This window comes from Rhinopithecus roxellana, chromosome 15 (assembly GCF_007565055.1).
Source record: "Rhinopithecus roxellana isolate Shanxi Qingling chromosome 15, ASM756505v1, whole genome shotgun sequence".
Lineage (NCBI taxonomy): Eukaryota > Metazoa > Chordata > Mammalia > Primates > Cercopithecidae > Rhinopithecus > Rhinopithecus roxellana.
Genome location: NC_044563.1, coordinates 58,136,855 through 58,158,467, shown reverse-complemented (window position 1 = coordinate 58,158,467; position 21,613 = coordinate 58,136,855). Strand labels below are relative to the sequence as shown.

The 21,613-nt window shown below is 48.0% G+C and overlaps 1 protein-coding gene across 4 annotated transcripts in view; it reads right to left on the bottom strand.

Moving 5' to 3' along the window:
- Nucleotides 1–1,606: 1,606 nt before the first annotated feature.
- C2CD3 (C2 domain containing 3 centriole elongation regulator) overlaps nucleotides 1,607–21,613 on the bottom strand; it is a 158,202-nt gene continuing 138,195 nt past the window's right edge. For 2 of the 4 annotated variants that reach the window (XM_030917913.1, XM_030917915.1), the window contains 2 exons: nucleotides 17,069–17,180; nucleotides 1,612–2,429 (listed from right to left, as the gene is read on the bottom strand). In XM_030917913.1, the coding sequence (XP_030773773.1) occupies nucleotides 2,289–2,429; nucleotides 17,069–17,180 (253 nt within the window). In that variant the 3' untranslated portion in view covers nucleotides 1,612–2,288. Of the gene's footprint in view, nucleotides 2,430–17,068; nucleotides 17,181–21,613 lie in introns of all 4 variants that reach the window. The other 2 variants (XM_030917912.1, XM_010366825.2) reach the window with 2 other exon arrangements.

Sequence of the window (21,613 nt, the reverse complement as noted above, 5' to 3'; positions counted from 1 at the left end):
CCTGGTGTAGGAGCATGTCCTCCTGACCCCGATCAGGTTGTCTGTGGGAGCTAGAGTGGGATTTGGAGGAATATTCTTTACCTGGCGCTTTCCCCCTGAGGCCTGGTCTCCAACTGCTCCTCTTTAGGTTCCCTGAGCCCCAAGGAAAGTGGGGTCCTGGGCCTTGAATGCTCTGTGCTGGTGACTTGAGAGGGAGGCTGGCCTCTGTGGTGCTGGGGAGGGGTGGGCTGGCAGGTTGGAACTTAGGAGCAGAGACAAATAGAAGGGGGAGGCCTTGTCACCAGGAAGGCGGCACCCACTCCTTCCTTGAGGTTCCCGCATCACTATGCACCCTCTGACGCCCGGGAGTGCTCTGCCTGCCCCAGTGGCTGTGTGCTTGCCTTGCTACGGGTTTGCTCTGGAGCATCAGAGAGTGGGTGGGGCTGACATTTCCTAAGCTTCCACTGTATGCCAAATGTAGGCGAAGCACTTTAAAAAATGTCATCTCGTTTGATCTTCCTCACAACCCCATGAAGCTGGAGTGATTATCTGTTTTACACATGAGGCCACAGAGGCTCAGACACAGCGAGACTGGTCTCTATCTCCAGCTGCACGCCGCTCACAGGCTTTTCTGGCTCTCTCTCTATAGCTGTCCATAGTCTGGCCAATTCTCTGGGCTCACCCCAAGACCTGTCTCTTCTAGGAAGCCTTCCCTGACTGCTTCAGCCCACATGGTCTTTCTCCATGAAGTCCCTAAATTGAGAGCACTTATTGGCTGTACCTTGTTTTGGTCACTGAAAGCAGTAGCCTTGCAATACCTCTGGGGATTTCTTGTGTGGTGAATCACTTCCTAACTCTACAAACAGAGGCAAAACACTGAACTTCCAGAAACTCTAGATATCATAATATCTAGAGTTAGAAAGTTGTTTTGAGGACTGAGTGAAGTGATATGTACTTGGGGGTGAAAGCCTGTTGCCCAGCCACATTTTTTTTTTTTTTTTTTGATACGGAGTCTTTAGTCCTGCTCTGTTGTCCAGGCTGGAGTGCAGTGGTGTGATCTCGGCTCACTGCAACCTCCACCTCCTGGGTTAAAGTGATTCTCCTGCCTCAGTCTCCTGAGTAGCTGGGACTACAAGCATGCACCATGCCCAGCTGATTTTTGTATTTTTTTTTTTTTTAGTAGAGACACGGTTTTGCCAGGTTGGCCAGGCTGGTCTCAAACTCCTGACCTCAGGTGATCCGCCTGTTTCACCCTCCCAAAGTGTTTGGATTATAGGTGTGAGCCACTGCGCCCATCCATGGCCCTTTCCTTGTCCTCCCCACAGGGCTTTGTCTGTGGCAGCTGCTCAAGACTTTGTGGTCTGACAGCCTCAGCCAGAATTACCCATCTCAGAGATAAGAGGGATTCTGAGGGTTCCATTTTACTAATGGATTTCAAGCATCAGCAAAGGAAATACTGGGTGTCACTGTCATCTGGACCAACCCGATTCTGGGGGAGCCAGTCTCATGGTGATTGATCCTCGTCTGCGGGGGGGCGGAGGGGTATGGTTGTTAATCTTCCTCTCTGGCAGTTAGGGCACACACGAATTCCTAGCATCCCCACTCCAGTGAAACACTTGTGCACGGATTACAAACACCAATATGATTTTATTCAAACACAGGCAAGAACAATGACCTTCAGAGCTGGGTAAAAACAATAAGTTAAAAGCATGGTTAGAATTTTAGACAATCAGATAAAAAGTCTGAAGGAGGTGATTTCCCCTTCCTGTCCTAATTAATTCAACATGGCATAAAAATAATTTGTATCTATAAAATATCCTTGTTCCCACACAAATGAACTGGAGGTGGCCCTAGGATTTCCTTGACTATGCACAATGCACACAATCTACATGTCCCTCCTCCCCAACTTTTAAGGCTAAAATGGTCCCACATCTTCAGGAAGAGGGTGGGCTCATGTAAGCAGTCAGCTGTGCCAAGGACACTAGGAGGTGTTTCTCCACCGAAAGATGCCTGCTAGGGTCCGCTGGCCAAAAGATGGAGGAGCCACTTGGGCGCGGATTCCATTTTGTTTCTAGCCTTTGCCTCACCACAGAAGAAAGGAGCTGACATTTGGCAAGTGGACACTGGACTGGCTTGGGGCACTCCGCCAGTCTGGGCTGACTGGGTTTCTTGAGGCAGCCATGGCCTAGGTAAGTGGTGGTTTCAGGACTGTGACAGCCCTGAAGGAGCCAGACCTGGTGCCTCTGCAAACTGGACAAAGCTGAGGGAGGGTGGGCAGGTGTCTCCTTCTCCCAGCGCCTCAGGCTGCATCAGTCTTTCTGGGAGTACTGAGAAGAAAATATCCGTGCAATTCTGCGGGTTTCTTCCTCAGGCAGGTTGGCGGGGAGCGAGTTAGGTCTGGGGCGACAAGGCCTTTGGGAGAGGGCTCCCCTGGTGGCTTTGCTCTTGTCCTGGAGAGGAAGAAGTCAGCTAAGTTAGCGCTGAGGATATGGCACAACCAATGGATGACACTGGTTTCTCTCATCTTTTGGTCCTTTGGTTAATATTTCTGTAGAGCTGCGTGGTTTACAAAGCGCTTTACATACCTTATCTTGTTTGACCCTTACCTCGACCCTATATGGGGGGTATATCATTCTCCCCACGTAGTGGATAAGGAAACTACATTCAGGTGGAATAAACTCAAGGTCCCACAGCTCTGAGTGGCAGAGCTGGGATGTGAACCCCAGCCCTGACTCTTTCTGTGCCTCTGGAGAAGGAGGGCGTCACCTCCAGGATAGGTCTGAATCCTCACCCCTTCTCCTGTTGCGTGGCCTTAGACAAGCCATTTGTGCTCTGGGTTTAGTCCCATGTGTGATGGTGGGAACATATCCAACTCTCAGGGAGATGGTGGGGAATAAGACACTCTCTGGCCCTTTGGAGCTCCTGGAGTTGCCAGGTGACACAAAGCACCTACCTACTGCCTGGCTACCAAACTTTGATCTCTCTGCCTCTGGCTGACAGGGCACCACTAATTCCACCTTTAAGGTATTTGCCTGTGGGTTACGGTGTCATGGTCCTCTGGACTCCTCTAACTCATTTGCTCATTTTTCTTTCTTTTTTCTTACTCCATGTCAGGCTCCTGTGCTGAAGGAACTCAAAGTTATACAGGAAAGCCATCCCAGACAGCTGGCTGAGAGCAAGGCCCTGGGGAAGAGGTGGGGGCCTGATAGGGGAAGGGGCAGTTCTGAAAGGAGATGGGAGCAGCCTCCACAGGCCAATCTGGCTGACTTCATGGCATGCAGCTTGCTCTTCCCTGCCATTAAGTCCCATGAGCTGAGGCTGTCATAAACTGAAGGACCACTGAGAGCATACTGTACCGCTTCCTGGGCACTGAGAAGCAGCTTGGTGGAGACCCTAGAGACTGGGACTACCTGCGCCCTGCAGTTCTGCTCATGAGAAACTGAGGCCCAGCTAGAGTTGCTTCTGGCATCAGTAACATTCAGTTATTCTTTCTTTCATGTCTGCAACCCTTTTTAATACCTACTTGAGAGGGGCACAGAAATAAACAGAACTCCGTTTTAGGCTTTCTCAGCTCAGACTTAAGCCTTGGGAGGCAGAGAGATCTGCCTAAAGAATTAGAATTGCCAGAATGAGATAAGGGGAGTGGAGTCAGGCATCCCTGGTCTACCGTCTGGATGTCAGTTTCCTACCCATGAAATAGAAGGGTGGATGGGAAACTTTGAGGGTCCCTGCCAATCTAGAATTCTAAGTGCCAAGGGAATGTCTACAATCTGGGAAGCTCTCAGTGCTATGAGTCCACAGGCAGCCTTTCCTTATAACCAAGAGCAAAGTGGCGCTAGGGCTGGGCTGCACAGCCGAGACTAGACGATACATCTCCCTGCCTTCTAGGCAGGCCTAGGCTAAAAGGGAAGAAGGAAACCCACTTTTTGCTGGTGTTTGCAGTTATTCCTTCCAACATACAGGAAGCACCTGCACTCCATGATTGATGCCTCAGGCCAGGGCAGGCCAGTGGGCCAGCCTCTGCCTATTGCTCTCCCACTTCCACACTGGGTGTTCCTGTAGGGCATGGACTGGGTCCGAGGCTTGGGATCCCAGCAAGGCCAGGTCCAAGACAGGAGCTTGGGAGTGGCTAGATGAGTATGGGTGGGACCCCAGGTTTAAACTGGGTGGGGCCAATTTAAATTGGGTAGACAATGAGCTACCCAACAATCACAGAGATGACCACAGGCCAGGGTAACCACAGGCTTAAATTGGGTGGGGAGGAGACTCTTGTAGTAAGCTTCTCAGTCATTCATTCTAGAACCAGTGGTTGTCGGCCTACCATATGCCAGGTCTTTAGTTAAGTCAAACTCTCTCAGGCTCTCTGTAGCACTTTAAGCTTGTGTATATCTTTCTTTACTCCCAAGATCCAAGATGGCTGTTTCCTGAGCTACTTGGGGTTTAGGCTGACACAAGTCCCATTCCTGTCCCCCAGCTGTACTGCAGGTAGATTTTCTGGGTCATCAGTTGTATCTTATCTTCCATTTCTTTCTCTGCTACTCCGACGGGGAAGTAGGGAGATGCTTGCTTTATGGGCCAGATGGGAAAACAGGCCTAAGAGCAGAGTATTCTATCTCAAATCCTAAAACCAGGCATTGCTTCCCCATCATCTAGAAGAGATGTCTTCTCTGTTTTAGAGAGACTTAGATGAGTCTTGTTCTCCATGGCTGGAAGGGCCAACTACCTCAGTTCATGAAATGACCATCAAAAGGCCTCTCTTGGGCTGGGTAGCTCATGCCTGTAACCCCAGCACTTTGGGAGGCCAGGGCAGGGGGATCGCATGAGTCTAGGAGTTTGTGACCAGCTTGGTCAACAGAGGGAAACTCTGTCCCTAAAAAAAAAAAAAAAAAAAAAAAGAAAAGGAAAACAATAGCAGGGTGTAGTGGAGCACACCTGCAGCCCCAGCTACTCGGGAGGCTGTGGTGGGAGGATCGCTTGAGCCCAAGAATTCAAGGCTGCAGTAAGCTGTGATCGTGCTACTGCACTCCAACCTGGGTGACAGAGGAAGACCCTGTCTCAAAACAAAACACCTCTGTTGGTGACTCATCAAACTTTTCAGGAGCTTAAGATCTACTCTACTTGATCAACTCTTATGGACAACAGGCAGACGTGGTTCCTGTTGTCACAGGGCTGCTCAGCTACAGAGGAGACAGACAATGAGCTACCCAATAATCACAGACATGAGGCTTAGAGCTTGTGAGCACTGAGAAAACAGCAATTAGTAACAGCTAAGAAAGTTTGGGGAGGCTTCACAAGGAGGTGGGCTCCAAGATGGGCAGGGTTTCAACAGAAGCTGGGTGTGGGGTGAGGTCTTCATTAGAGGGAACAGTATGAGCACAGGCTTACACCTACTGGCTGGGCCATATCTGCCATGGAGCTGAATCGTGTGTGGCACCAACCTTCCAGCACTGACACCCTGACCCAACAGCCTAGTGGGCCTTATCTGCAAGGTCCAGGCCCAGAGACCAGGACAAGGACAGGGCTTGGCTCTGTGTACAGGGCAGGGCTGGGGTGTGCAAGGACAGAGAACTCACAGTCAGCAGCACTTTGCTTTTGTTGACCTCAATAGGGTTTAGAAACCATCTTGACTAGTAGTGAAGATTCTTCCTTCATCAGGACTGCTACCCTAACACACAACCCTGGTGGGGTTGGCCAGAGGCGAAATTGGCCAGAGCAGGGATACCCTCAAATGTATTATCCATTCCTCTGAAATACTACCACACTTCTGGCTGGAGGCCTGAGGGCACAAGAAAATTATCAGCAGAGCATGTGCTTTGTGGGAGGCATCAACCTTCCTGGGGAGGCAGGAGGAAGACACATGGAAGCAGGATAGTCACAGCTGGAGGGGCTGCAGGTGCCTTGGAGTCTAGACAGTGGGTGTCATCCATGGGGTGAAGTCCCTGGAGCGGGGACTTAAACCTGAAGGTGGAATGTGAACAGACGATGAAGAGACAGGGTATGCCGCCTGCAGGCACAGCTTTTGTGAGGAAGGAATTTTCTTTGCTAGGAAAGTGGTGGGTATGGGATAGACTGAGCTGCAGGTATGGAGAGCAGCCAAGACAAACCTATTACTAGAAGGAGGGGTTGATGCTGGCTGAGGGAAGTTCCAGAATGTGTGGGGGGAATTTGACCTCCTTATTCTTCTTGGACTTCAGCAAGCTGATCTGTAAGGGCCTTCCCAGGGAACAGGGACGGGGTATTCGACGACTGTACTAGGCTGAAAGACAGAACTGGCTTTCCTGCGGGCCGGGTGTCACAGCAGCAGGCCAGGGGCTTTCAGGCTGCCCCATTAAATCCTCCCTCATCCATACATGGGACCTGTTCCTTTCTGAGTACCTGGATGCCCAGGCCATGAACATGATAGGCCTCTCTGATAATAGATGTGTCTTTTTTTTTTTTGAGACGGAGTCTTGCTCTGTCTGTCGCCCAGGCTGGAGTGCAGTGGCCGGATCTCAGCTCACTGCAAGCTCCGCCTCCCGGGTTTTACGCCATTCTCCTGCCTCAGCCTCCGGAGTAGCTAGGACTACAGGCGCCCGCCACCTCGCCCGGCTAGGGTTTTTTTTTTGTATTTTTAGTAGAGACGGGGTTTCACCGTGTTAGCCAGGATGGTCTCGATCTCCTGACCTCGTGATCCGTCCGTCACGGCCTCCCAAAGTGCTGGGATTACAGGTGTGAGCCACTGCGCCCGGCTAATAGATGTGTCTTAAAAGAGCCTTCAATGCTAAAGGTCGGACTTTGCTGGGGAGAATATGGAGCACGTGGAAGGTGTAAGGAGAGGTTTGGAAAGAAAATATGGGGCTTCCTGGGGCTCTTCAAATTGAGTGGCTAACCCTGCATGAGGAGCTGGTTTTAGTCCTGGCTCTACCACTTCTTAGCCAAGTGGTGTTGGGCAACCCACTTTCTCTTTGGGCCTTGGTTTGTGCATCTGAAAATGGGATCAGGATGAGCAGATAATGCAAGAGGAAGCATTCTATAAACCACGGGCTGATCCCAGCTCTTGGCTCCTTCTCTGGCCTGCTCCCTGTGACACAGCCTCTTCTCCAAAAGCTCTCTCGGGAGGGCCTGGCCCTCTTCTTTGGCCTGGAAGGTGATCTGATCCCAGCCACTATGTTCTAGGCTCTCTCCACTCCAGTCCCCAGATGGATCCCTCGAACAGGCCACATGCTCCCAGGGTTTGGTGGGTGCAGGTGCCCCCACTTACCCCTGGTTCCAAGTAACCCAGGGACTTTCTCAGAGGACAGGCAATGGAGTACAGTGGGAAGGACATTGGTCTGTGGCCCAACCTAACTGTCCCACTCACTCAAGATCAAGACACTTTCTCATTCTGGGTCTCTGTGGGTCTTAGCTTCACTGTCAAGTGGATCTAAGAACTTCTGTTTGGTCTTCTTATCCAGGTCTATGCTGGGTTCAAATAAAATTCAGATATGGCCAAGGTTCTGACAAGGTATATCTTACAAAACACAGAGGCTAAGATGGAGCTAGAGCCAATACCAGTTGCAGACCCAAGAGCAAAATGAAGCCTTGCTGTTCTCAGACCCCATCCCAGGCAAAGGGTCAGGCCCCAAAAGTCCTGAGTAGAGCTGGGGTACAGCACCTCCTGTACTGGGGTAAGCAGTGCTAGGCCAGGCAAGCTCTTCCCATTCCACTGTCTTCCCCATTTCTCTGGTAACAGTGAGCCTCTGGTCTGGGATGAGTGCTAAAGTTCTGTTCTTTTCCAGAGTAGCCCCTTTAAGTGACATAAACATTGACTCAGGAGCTGAAAACTGAAAGTAAACAGCCGGCTGGGTCTGGCTGGCTAGGTGGACCTGCCAATGGATTGCTGCATCAGAGGCCGAGTGAGGGCTCAATATAGTTGCCTGCCTTGCTCAACTTTCACCCCTTTGGCTGGCTGCCTTCCCCTGAGGTGGCCCTCAGAGTCTGGCCTGGACTACAACTTCCTTGACACTACAGAGAGCAGCAAACTCAGCAGCCACGAGTAGGAGCAGAGGGGAAGTGAGGACAAGGTACTTAGACTAGAGGTCCAGCCCTGAGAGGCAAATCCTAAATCTGACCTGCTCAGCCTGGCTGCCGCATGGCCAGTCTCATGCTCTGAGCTCACCCTCCATGCCTAAATTAGAGATCTGGTCATGTGGTTCTCACTACCGATATGCTCCCTCTGTGCCACACCCCACCTGATGCTACCCTCTCCTTATTCCAAGAAGCCTTCTCAGACAGGCCCATTCTATAGGGCCTACGTCACTCCCTCACCCTGGGCCTCAGTCTATGCCACGAAGGGGCCTGACTAGGGCAAGACTCCTCAACCCTTTTTTTTGGTTTGTTTTTTAAAACAGGGCCTGGTTCAAAAGATGATCCTCAATCTTCTGAACCCAAGCTCTGCCAGAGAGAGGGCTCAAAAGTCCAGGTTTTGAGAGGGAAGGGTTAAAAATTATACTCTTACAAGAAGAGCTCCTGGCTCCCCCTAGACTCTGGCCTCAGAGTGGCTTAGGCGACCTGAGACTAGCACCTGCCCAGCAGACCTATGAGCCCCTTCCTAAAAAGTGCCTGCCAACTTGCAGTGTGGGATAGCCAATTTTGGCTGTTTCTTCTGACCTCTACAGCCTTGACCAAGCTGCTTATTTTCTAAAAGCTCTGTATGGCCCTTATCAGAGATACTTTGACCTTTGGGTCTCCTCTTAGGCGCTGCAGAAAGCTAGGGACTTGGTGGTTTAAAGAAATGAGGCAATAGGTCAGGACCTCTTGCCCCAAGAGGGGCAGCTCAGCCATCAGGCCTGGACCACAGGCTGAGAAGAAACCCAGCATCAGGAAGTTCCCTCAGGTCCCCTACTGATCTGATCTGGTGACTTTGTGGAGAACTGGGGTTCTCTACCAGGACCATTCATCTTTCAGCTGCTTCTGGTTTGTGGAAGGGAAACTAGGGGATAGTTTTTTTTTTTTTTTTAAGACACAATTTCACTGTTGCCCAGGCTGGAGTGCAGTGGCAACATCTTGACTCACTGCAACCTCTGCCTCCTAGGTTCAAGTGATTCTCATGCCTCAGCCTTCCAAGTAGCTGGGTTTAGAGGTGCCAGGATAGAAGAATTCTATCCCTTGGTTTAGACATGTTGCTGAGGACCTCAGAAAGTCAAAAGCAGAGACAGGACAAAAAAAATCAAGCTTGCTGGCACCTCGATCCTTAGTGATGTCTGAAGCGCTGTGGTCCAGCTGAGTACAAGTGAGAACATGGGGTGGGAGGGGTGGAAAACTCGGGGTTTTAAGGGTACCCTCATGCCTGGCCTTGTCTCATACTTCCTGCCTCCTACACTCACTCCTCATGAATAACAGTGTCTGGCCCGATGCCTGTGGTTAATCCAGGGGCCCATTCATGATGTGGGCAGAGCACGGGCTTAACGCAGGAAGACAGAGAGCAAGACAGGGCTCACCTCATGGTAAAGAAGTGCCATGTGGGCAGGGCAGGGAGGCCAAGGCTCAGATGACAGGCTGCTTCTTGTCCTTTGCTTCTAATTCCTATCTTGTTTCAGTACAGGCCCATCTCTTCCCATTTCTGACCACGTCTCTAGTACACAGTGCTTGTACCTTCTGCTGTCCAAATTCTATTGATTCTGAGGTTTTTTCTTTTCAAATCCAGAGCCTGAAAAGCCTTTCTTCATCTTTGTTGAATTCAACTTAAGCCACCCCACATGGCTCTATCTTTCTTTTCCTATACTCATTCCCTTCGCTTTACTTCAGTGCTAATACAGGCAAATGTCATTTGAGGAAATGAGTGGTTTGGAGGCCAGTGCCTTTCCAAGAACTGCGAGCTCCCTGAAGGCAGGATCCACAGCATGAGGGTCCTAGCTCTTTCAGCATGACAGGCAGTTGGTAGGAGTTGGAGGAACTTAGATATAAGGCCGGCTCCCCAGGGAACTATGAGTTCCCCGAGGGAAGCTCCTGTCTTCTGCACCTAGCTCAGGGCTATGGCTTTGCACATTTATTAAAAGATGCAAATTTCAAGTTTGAGGTCAAAACTATCTTCCTACTTTCTGGCCTGCCTGTCCTCAGGCCCAGCTCTACTTCTCCTATTCATTTATGGGAAGTTATTCTGAGCAGAGAAGTCACATGATTGAGTTGATGACTGATTTAACATCTTAAAAAGTTAACAGGATGCTGTATGGGGAATCGGTTGCGAGGAGCAAGGGAAGAAGCAGAAAGGCAAGTTAGGAGGCTATTGCAATAATCCAGGTCAGAAATAATGATGGCTGAGACCAGGGTGGTGAGAAGCACATTTCTGTATATTTTAAGGATACAGCTGCCAGAATTTCCTGTTTAATCGAAAACTGGCATCAGGGAGGATTCCAAGAGTTTTGGCCTGAACAACTAAACTAGAGTCCCAGCTACTCAGGAGGCTGAGGCAGGAGATCACTTGAGCCCAGGAGTTTGAGGTTGCAGTGAGTTGAGATCACGCCACTGCACTACAGTCTGGGCAACAGAGCGAGACCCTGTCTCAAAAAACAAACAAACAAATAAACAAAAAACAACCCCCACCCCAGAGTTCAATTGTACCCTTTAATCAAAATTGAGAAGACGGAGGGGGAAATGGATTTGGGAATAAAATCTGGAGCTCAGTTTTGGACGTGTTAAATTTGAGACATCTATTAGATATTCAAGTGGTGATGCTGGGTAGGCAGTTGTCGAGTTACAGTTGTAGAGTTAGGTCTGGGCCAAGCTAACCATCGGGAGTCTTCAGCATACAGAAGAAGTAGGGGAAATGAGGGAGACCCAGCAAAGAAGGCAGAGCAGGAGCAGCCAGTGAGGGAGGAGAACCAAGAAGAAGTGATGCCTTAGAAATAAGTGAAGAGGCCGGGCGCGGTGGCTCAAGCCTGTAATCCCAGCACTTTGGGAGGCCGAGGCAGGTGGATCACGAGGTCAGGAGATCGAGACCCTCCTGGCTAACACGGTGAAACCCCGTCTCTACTAAAAATACAAAAAAATAGCCGGTCGCGGTGGCGGGCGCCTGTAGTCTCAGCTACTCGGAGGCTCAGGCGGGAGAATGGTGGGAACCCGGGAGGCGGAGCTTGCAGTGAGCCGAGATCGCGCCACTGCACTCCAGCCTGGGCAACACAGTGAGACTCCGTCTCAAAAAAAAAAAAAAAAAAAAAAAAGAAATAAGTGAAGAAAGTGTTCAAAGGAGAGAGATCAACTGTGTCACATGCTGCTGAGAGGTCAAATAAATTAAGCACTGAGATTTGATAATTGACTTAGGAACATGGAAGTTTTTCTGGGGTTTTGACAGGCTTAAACAGTGTTCCCCCTGCCAGTGGTAAAGTGGGGTAAAGGTCTGATTAGAGTGTGAGATTACACTGGCTACAGTGTGGAGAATGAACAGTGGTGGAAAAGTGCAAGTATAAGTGACACTGGTTAGAAACAGTTAGGGGGTGCCAGGCTGGTGGCTCACTCCTGTAATCACAGCACTTTGGGAGGCCGAAGCGGGCAGATCACTTAAGGTCAGGAGTTCGAGCCAGCCTGGCCAACATGGTGAAACCCCATCTCTACTAAAAATACAAAAATTAGCCGGGTGTGATGGCGTGCACCTGTAATACCAGCTACTGGGGAGGCTGAGGCAGGAGAATTGCTTGAACTCGGGAGGCAGAGGTTGCAGTGAGCCGAGATCATGCCACTGCACTCCCGTCTTGGGGAAAAAAAAAAAAAAGAAATAGTGGGGAGATGATTGGGCTAGACAAGGGCAGGGTGAGAAGTAAGTGATTCAAAAGATGCTTAGGTGGCAGAATTAACAGACCTTGGTGATGTGGGTCTTGGCTATGGGTCATGGGGGATAAAGGAGCAGGGGTGAGAGATAATTGTGCTTCTGGCAGGAGTAACTACATGGATGGTGGCTGAATTTCCTGAGATATGGATGCAGGTGGCAGAGGAAGTATGCAAAGGAAGATGACAAGCTCAAGTTTTGGACAGAGTGAATTGTCTGTGACACATCAGACAAGACGTCTAGGATGCAGTTGAGTCTGTACGTGTCTGCGGCATGGGAGAGAAGACTAGACTGAAGATAAGGATTTGCATCATTCGAAGTCATATTTGAAGTCATCAGTGATTGAGATATTCCCAAGAGAGAAAATCTACAGAGCAAAAGACATAGTTTGAGGAAGACAACATGTAAAGCAAATTACTGCCGTTCTCATCATCAACCTCTCTCCTCCCCTGTACGGAAGTTGATAAAACTAGCTTGTCCATCAGCAGCTAAGCAAGCAGAATCATACATAACTTTTAACAAAATTAGGAAGCTGTCCCCAGTAAAGAGTTACTTCATCATAAGAGGGAAGAGAAAGCAAGGGCAGTGGAACTTGATTAATTTATAATGAATTTGGAACTGCAAATGGATCACTGTGCCACAGTCCTGCTAAACCAGCCATTGTTCTCACCCCTTTTCTTTTTGCGGAGGCAACAGCCAGAAGATGAGGTAGCATGGGGTAGGAATTACAGGCTGGCCCCAATACTCTACCTGTGTGGCACTCGGTATTCTACAGTACAACCACCCTGTGAGGCCTGATAACCCCATTTGACAGATGAGGAAGCAGATTCAGAAAAGTCCAAAGATCACACAGGGTCCTGTATCCACTCTACTGTGGGAGGAGGGAGGGGACATCTGTTTCTCAGATGCTTCCAGTGGAGACTGGGAGGTTCCTTGGCTCAGGTATATCATTTCAATGTGGAGTGAAAGATCAGGTCTTGCCTTTGATCATGGGGGGAATCCAGAGCAATCAATCCAGCAATTACGAGCCCTCTCCTGTTTCAGGGATGGGCTGTTAGCCCTGACCCGGAAGCAGGTCAGCTTTAGTATAGCAGTCCCAGGACAGTGGTTGAGAAGAGCACTGTAGCCTCTCAAAGTGCTCCTCTTCAGTTGTGAGGGCCAAGGCTGGCCTTAGGAGGAGGCAGAAGAGATGGAATTCTCAAATGAGGATACAGGACAGGGCTCCTGCCCTTGTCTCCCTCCCTCTCACTTACAGCTGCTGACTGTGCCTGAAGCAGCACCGAGAAAACAGGAGCTTCCATCAACTTGAAACCCTACCACCAGTCTCTAATTCTGTCTGCTTTAGCACCCATCTTCTCTGCCTTCCTTCATGACACTAGGTGAGTTTTCTTTTTCCTCTCAAAAGGCCAATACCTCCACATGTGCTCTAAATTTCATGCCCTTTCTTTTCCCCCTCTCCTTTTTCTCTCCTGCTTCTGTATCTTCCCTTCTCCCTTTCTCTATGGGATTGCTGCATTAGCACATAGAAAGCTGCAGCCTTCCCATATTGAAAAACAAAAACAACCTCCCTTGGTCTCGTGTGCCACTCCAGCCACTGCCCTATTTCTCTGCTCCATATTCACAGCCTAATTTGTGGAAGGAGTTGGAGTCTCCATCTTGTTATCATTCAATCACTGTATAATTTTAATGACATATTATGTGATTTCTTTGTATAACATACCAATGAATCTATGTAACAACAGCAAATCACCAAGCACAAGAAAATGAACATCTGTAAACCCACAACCCAATCTAAGAACCGAAACATCACTAATACTATTGAATAGATCTTTATGTTCCTCCTCCCCTATCCCATTCCCCTGCTTCTATCCCATCCCCTGCCTCCACAACTATGAACACTGTAATCAAACTGCTGAAAACTAGAGATAAAGAGAAAATCTTAAAAACAAGAAATGGGCTGGGCGCGGTGGCTCAAGCCTGTAATCCCAGCACTTTGGGAGGCCGAGACGGGCAGATCACGAGGTCAGGAGATCGAGACCATCCTGGCTAACGCGGTGAAACCCCGTCTCTAGTAAAAATAGAAAAAACTAGCCGGGCGAGGTGGCGGTGCCTGTAGTCCCGGTTACTCGGGAGGCTGGGGCAGGAGAATGGCGTAAACCCGGGAGGCGGAGCTTGCAGTGAGCTGAGATCCGGCCACTGCACTCCAGCCTGGGCGACAGAGCGAGACTCCGTCTCAAAAAAAAAAAAAAAAACAAAAAAAAAAACAAGAAATGAATAAAGGCCATGTTACATTCGGTGCAAGAACAATCAGAACAATATTTCTTATAAGAAACAATGGAGGACAGAAGACAGTGGAAAGGTATCTCTAAAATGCTAAAACAACAAAAATTCAAGTTAGAATTCTATATCCAGTAGAAAAAAAAATCTTTCAAAAATGAAGGCAAAATAAAGATATTTTCAGACAATTGAAGCTGGATAATCAGTTACCAGTAGGTCCACACTACGTGAAATTCCAAAGGAAGTTTCTCAGGCTGAAGGGAAATGGTCCCAGCCAGAAATGAGGATGTGAAGAAGAAATGCAGAACAACAGCAATAGTAAGTATGTGGTAAACAGAAAAGACTATTTTTGTCTCAAATTCTTCAAAGTGAGGCCTTTTTAATAAAGTTCACAAGATGATGGTGCTCCTGCTCAAATAATATTTCAAAATTAAATCTAAAATAAGTATAAGGAAATCAGTTGATGTTGTGATTTATCCCAAGGTAACAATTTCAATCTTTTTTAAAAATGTAATTCTTTTTTTTTCAGATGGAGTCTCACTCTGTTGCCCGGGCTGGAGTGCAGTGGCGAGATCTCAGCTCACCGCAAGCTCCGCCTCCCAGGTTTACGCCATTCTCCTGCCTCAGCCTCCAGAGTAGCTGGGACTACAGGCGCCTGCCAACTCGCCCGGCTAGTTTTTTGTATTTTTTTAGTAGAGACGGGGTTTCACCATGTTAGCCAGGATGGTCTCGATCTCCTGACCTCGTGATCCGCCCGTCTCGGCCTCCCAAAGTGCTGGGATTACAGGCTTGAGCCACCATGCCCGGCCAAAAAATGTAATTCTTAAAAATGTTTTTCTCTTAAATTTTGGTGTCTCTACTTGCTAGTGTCCTAAATACATACATGATCTTATTTCTTAAGTCATCCAGCGCTGGCTGGCAGCCAGCCAGGAGCGTAAGATTCTGAGAAAATGTGCTGAAATAACCCAGCAAGTAGTGAGAGGCCCATCACTAGCCAGGATGACTAACCTCCCCGCGTTTACTGGATTCTGGGTTCCAGTGGTAAAACTGCGACAGTTCTGCGCAGAGCATGATGACTGATCATCCGAACCAGGACCCAGAATGAGGTCCTAAGGACAGAAGTGACTCTGAGAGCAGCAAACAATGGAATGTTGTTAAGGGCAACAAAGAAAGAAGGCTGAAAAGTATTATCTTCTCAAAAGTAGACTTGCTCTTTAATTGAAGTGGAAATTCTTATTTCTCTCTCTCCCATACTTTGTATCTAGTATTTAATAGGCCAAAGACATACATCAAGATACTTCTGGACTGACCCCATTTTTCACTAATGTGGCCTCTGGGAAAGCATATAAAATGTATACATGTTAACTGCTAAATAAAATCTAACTGGCTAGAAAAATGTACCATAAGTCAAATGTCATGATTTTCAGGTGGTGTAAGAGAAGAGCACAGAGTTGTGAGTCAGAAGTTTAGATTCAGGCCGGGCGTGGTGGCTCACGCCTGTAATCCCAGCACTTTGGGAGGCCAAGGCAGGGGGATCACGAGGTCAAGAGATTGAGACCATCCTGGCCAACATGGTGAAACCCTGTCTCTACTAAAAATACAAAAAGTAGCTGGGTGTGGTGGCGCGTGCCTGTAGTCCCAGCTACTCGGGAGGCTGAGGCAGGAGAGTCACTTGAACCCAGCAGGCAGAGGTTGCAGTGAGCTGAGATCGCACCACTGCATTCCAGCCTGGCGACAGAGCGAGAGTCTCAAAAAAAAAAAAAAAAATTTAGATTCACTTACTGGTTGGGTGACCCTGGGTAAGTGACTCAGCCTTTATGCATCTCAGTTTCTTTATATATATACAGAAATAGTCATAGCTTATGGGTCAGTATGTGAAGCTCTGAGCTTCATTTTCCTCATTTTATTTTTTATACAGTCTCACTGTGTCACCCAGGCTGGAGTGCAGTGGTGCCATCATGGCTCACTGCAACCTCCACCTCCTGGGCTCAAGTGATATTTGTGACTCAGCCTCCCAAGTAGCTGGGATTATAGGCATGTGCCACCACGCCTATCTAATTTTTGTAATTTTTAGTAGAGATGGGGTTTTGCCTTGTTGACCAGGCTGGTCTTGAATTTCCTAGCTCAAGCGATCCCGCCACTTCATCCTCCCTAACTGCTGGGATTACAGGCATGAGCCACCATGCCTGGCCTAGTTTCCTCATTTTAAATAGGAATAATGATAGTATATTCCTCATCAGGTTGCTGAATTTAATTAGTTAATACAAAGTACTTGGAACAGTGTCTGGTACATGCTAAGCACCACCATAACTACTATCTTTAACACAGCCTCCTCAGAGAGACACTGGTATCCATCTCATGTCTATAAATATTTTAGTTTTTGCTTACTATTTGTACTCCATGAAGACAGGGAATTTGTCTGTCTTATTTACTATTATATGCTCAGTACCCAGCATGACATTTGCTACAGAGGAGGTACTCAAAAGTAGTTATTATTATTGTTTATTTTCTTGCCACTTGCAAGAAAGGTCAGGTGCTGTGCCAAGGCAAAAAATAGGAGATGTGGGATTTGTACCAGAGTTCCAACCACCTAACTCAGCTGAATGAATAGTTATGAGGTGTTTTGTAAATGGCAAATAGTTGTATGACTGATATTCTGCTCATTTAGATCTTACTGTTGCACTCCTGTAAGGTTACGTCTCTGCTCCTATCTACTTGCTTGGTGGGGACTCCCACAGCACTCAATACACATTTCTTAGCTGCCTCTTGCTTTCATGCTTCCGCACTGCTTTTTTCTTGCGCATGTCAGTGTTGACTGACAATGCCCTGCTCTTACACATTTGCTCTTCCTCACTTTTCCTGAGCTCCCTGCCTACTGCTGGGCCCGCAGAATATGCTCAGTACAAGCTTGAGGAGTGACCCCTGCTGCAACCTTTCCAGGAAGATGGCCTGAGGCAGCTCTGCCTTCTGTGCACTGTTCTGTGGAAGAGATGATGACTCTACAGGAGAAAGGTCAGTTGGCCATTCTCTTACCTGATCTGTTGTGGCTGCTGGTGGCGAAGTTGCTGAGAGTGACAGCATCCGCAGGGAAGCCTCCAACTGCTGGGGAGGCAAAAAGAAGTTGGGCACCACAATGGGCTCTGGGCTACGATGGCAGTTAAGGGACAAAAATACCTAGAAGTCCACCCCCCTTGCAGTGGAGGCCAGTATCTCCACTGACCATTCACTCTGCCCCCACTCATGTTTTTCCCTCAATTAATCTTGTCCATAAATTCTTTGCTCAGCTAGCTCCCTCTGACTGGAAGGCTTGCCCACTCCTAACACATACAAGTTCTTTATGGATCGGTTCAAACCTGCCTCCTCTAGGAAGTCTTCTCTTAATCTTAGCCCACAGGATCCCTCCTTCCTCACATCCTAGAGCAGTTTGCAACACAGGAAGGAGAATGCTTAATTTTTCAGTCTGATAGGATTATTTTCTTCAATCTTCCCTAAATTTCTCAATGGCAGAGACAGTTTCCTTCTGTTACCTCTACTTCCTGAAAGCCCCTCAGGAGGTTGGCAGGTAGTAGGCATTGAATGATTCTTGCCTAAGGGTCTGCTGGTTAGAAAAAGACCTATTAGAAGTCAGTCAGACAATGTGGGGATGGGCATGTGGCTCCAGGAGGCAGTGCCTTAGGCTGCATTTAGGTGCCCTGCACTGAAGGAGGGCCTGTTTGCCTGTGTTCTCTGCTCACATCCAGAAATGTGAGCTCTGCATCAGGGGCTGTCCATGACAGGACATGTCCTCACGTCAGGGACCAGTACAGCTGGTCCGATCTGGATGCGAGCCCTAGAAGGCAGGTACTGTATCGTATCTTGCACTTCTCCACCGTATCTTCTTGAGGTACTCAGTGCTGTGTTGAGCATATGGTGTTCCACATATTCTCATTATTTTTTGAATCAAATAACTGATTCAGTTTAGTTGAACTCTGAAGAGGGTAAAGAGGGAACTATTTTGATGTTCCAATTTTTTGTTTCTGTTTAATAAGCTAAGTGTGGTTCTCACTCCAATTTGCTTACCACCTTTTCTATTTTATTATCGTTCTTCTACACTAGACTCTACACTCCAAGAAGGCAGAGATGATCTTTTTCATAACCACATTCCTGTCACCTAACATAGTACCTGGGAGACAGTAAGTACTCAATAAATACCTTGTGAATGAATGAAATGCATTGATTTCTTGCTTTGGTTCAAGTGCCTGATTTTTCCGTAGAGAGGTGGGGAGGAATGGAGATCCCAAAGGGAAAGACCTTTTGACCCCAGGCCTTCTGCAGAGGCCCAGGTGAGGTAGGGTCTATTTGCTGTTGCTGAAACTGCTGGGGCCTGCCAGCCAGCCAGCTGATGCTGTGGGGAAGAAGGAACTTTGCTGTGAGGTGGCAGGGCTGGCTCTGAAGCATGGAAGTCTCCTTCCCAGCCCACTGCCTCGTGTGTGCTTTAGGGTCCTGCTCCAACAGCCACTTTCTCCCACAAACTTTTATTTTATTATACGTTTTTTTGAAACAGGGTCTCACTTCCATCGTTCAGGCTGGAGTGCAGTGGTATGATCATGGCTCACTGCAGCCTTGACCTTCTGGGCTCAGGTAATTCCTCCACTTCAGCCTCCAGAGTAGCTGGGATTATAGGTGCATGCTACTACGCCTGAATAATTTCTGTATTTTTAGTAGAGATGGAATTTCACCATGTTACCCAGGCTGGTCTTGAACTCCTGACCTCAAGTGATCCTCCCACCTTGGCCTCCCAAAATGCTGGGATTACAGGCATGAGCCACTATGTCTGGCCTCGTGAACTTTTAAGTTCCTGTTCCTCAGTCATAAAAATGTTCAAGTTTCCCATTTAGGGAAAAAAACCCAAACAAACCCCTGACCTTGCATTGTCTTCTAGTTACCACCCAGCTCTCTGTCACTTACTAGATGGATAACTTCAGGAAAGTTCATTTTTTGTGCCTCAATTTCTCCATTTTTAAATGTATTAGTACTTATTGTTTTGAGGGTTAAATGAATTTATAAATGTCAAGTGTTTAGAATGGTGCCTAGCATAGTGAGCAGTCGATAAATGTCAGCTATTCTTATCTCCTCAGTTTATGCAAAAAAGTTGCCTGTTCTCACTGTCCTCACCATTTAGCTCCTTTGACTAATGAAGTTTGGCTTCCATTCTCACCAATGCAAGGTCCTCCTTAACACTAAAACCAGTGATATGTCAGCCACATTCTCCAGGACCTACGTGCAGCATCAGTGCTGACCACCACGTCCTGAAACTCTGCAGCATCGGCTCCCATGTCACCTCTCTCTGCTGCTTCTCCCACCTCCCGACCAGCTCTCCTCACCTCCTTTGTGGGCATGCCCTGTCCTGCTTCTCCTTTGCACACTGAAGATGCTCAGAGTCTGCCTCTGTGTGTTTGGTTCCCCCTTCCCAGGCTCTTCTTGTTGCCCTCATCGATTCTCAGAGATGCCTACCTTTATGGCTGAGCTCAGCCCTCAACAACAGGCCTGCATCTCCTCCTGGATGTCCTATAGGCACATGCTGCAAATGGCAACCTGCATCTCCCAAACCCGTCTATGTGCTGTTTCCTATCCAGTAAATGGTATCACCTGCCTGGTAACTTGTGACAGAAACCTCTAATTACTATTTCCTTTGTCTCATCCCCTGCCCCTCTATCTAATCCTCTCAGATCTGTTCCCCTCCTTTTCATCATAAAGCAGTCTATACTTCAGGTCAGACTTTCTTCATCTCTTTTATTATTGCAAGTGTCCTACCTAGCCTCCTCGCTTCTAGTCTTCCCTTTCTTAACCTGCCCTCTACAAGGCATTGGGTGACTTCTTTTCTCATATGTACATCTGACCATACCACACTCTTGCTTAACAGTGGACACTATCCATGTACCAGGTATTGTGCTAGGCAGTTTACATGATTATTTTCATTTTCATAACAACCCAGTAAGTACTACTATCACCTCCATTTTCCAGATGAGGACAGTGAAGTTTCTTTGCTTTAGAATAGAGTCCAAGTACCTCGGCCAGGCATAGAAGTGCTTTAAGATCCAGGCCCTGCCTCACCTTGCACTATCCCCTCATCCCTGGACTCTAGCCACAGTAAACTACTGCCCACAGGCAGCCTCCTTCACCCAGTGAGGCCTCTGCACATACAGTTTGTCCTGACTAGAACTTTTCCTTGTCTCTATTGCACAATGCCTATTCATCTTTAAGGCCTGGCTCTCCTGTCTCTCTTACTGGGATGGCTCCAAGTAGAGTTAGGGCAGCTCCCTCCTCATGCTCCCTTGTGTTCTGTCCACGTCTCATCACAGTACTTGGCACAATAAACTGTCAGTATCTATCTATTTGACCGTCTCCTATCTCACAATGGGAACTTCTCGAGGTAAGGTCTCATTCAAATCTGTCCTTGGCACCCAGCATAGGGCCTGGCACGATTTATTTTTGAAAGAATAGTCAGGAAGGCCTAAGTTAAAGCAGCGCTTAGGGTCTGGACACATATGGCAGCTCCTCCATCAGCCACATTCTGAGCACAATTAATACTGACTGCAAAGGCAGCAACATCAGGGGCCAGGATCCAGGATAGGCAAAGTCAGGGAGAACTGCACACAAGGAGATCTTTTTCAATGCTCAGCCTCCAGCCATTGCATGCTTTAATCCTTTCCTGAGCCTACTCTCCCACCCCTAGGTTTTTCTCTGATCTGCATCAAGAATCATACTGTGTGGTGTGTACAAATGTTTCCACTCATCTGGTTTTCTCAACAATGTTGTGAAACTGTGATAGTTCAATCCAATTTACACTGACAAATCCCTTCTCTGGGTAGTGCTAGGTCCTGAGGATGCAGAAAAAGACAAGGTCCCTGACTTGGGGAGCTTATAGTTTGGTGGGTAAGGGATTTCCGCCTCCATTTTATAGGTGAAGAAACGGGCTCATAAAGATTAAACTATATGTCTATAATCACAAAAATCATTTTGTAGGTCTAGAAGGGTCAAAGTCAGGCTCCCTGACTTCTAGTAGAGGAAGATTTCTAGTCTAGTAAAGCAGCCTGCTTCACCTGCCAGCCATACAACATTCCCTGCTTCTTGGGATAGCAAGTGAGCTGATCTAATCAGTTGGTTAGGCCACAGGTGTGAAGGCTGTAGATGGTCCTAAGTGGTTTCCTTTCCCCATAACATGCCAGTCTGTGTTTAAAAGGAGGGAGTAGGGAATGTCAGGTGCCCCCTGTTCCCATCAACAGTACCTTACTGGGGCCTTGGGAAATTCCATCTCCATAGTGCCTGTTTAGCTCCATCACTTGGTTTTTTAAAAAAATTTAATCTGGTAAGGCATGGTGGCTCAAATGCTCTAATTGCAGCATTTTGGGAGGCTGAGGCAGGAGGATTGCTTGAGGCCAGGAGTTTGAGACCAGCCTGGGTAACACAGCAAGACCCCAACTCTTAAAAAAAATTAGCTGGGTGTGATGGTGCACACCTAGTAGTTCTAGCTACTTGCAAGGCTGAGGTGGGAGGATCACCTGAGCACAGGAATCTGAGGCTGCAGTGAGGTATGAT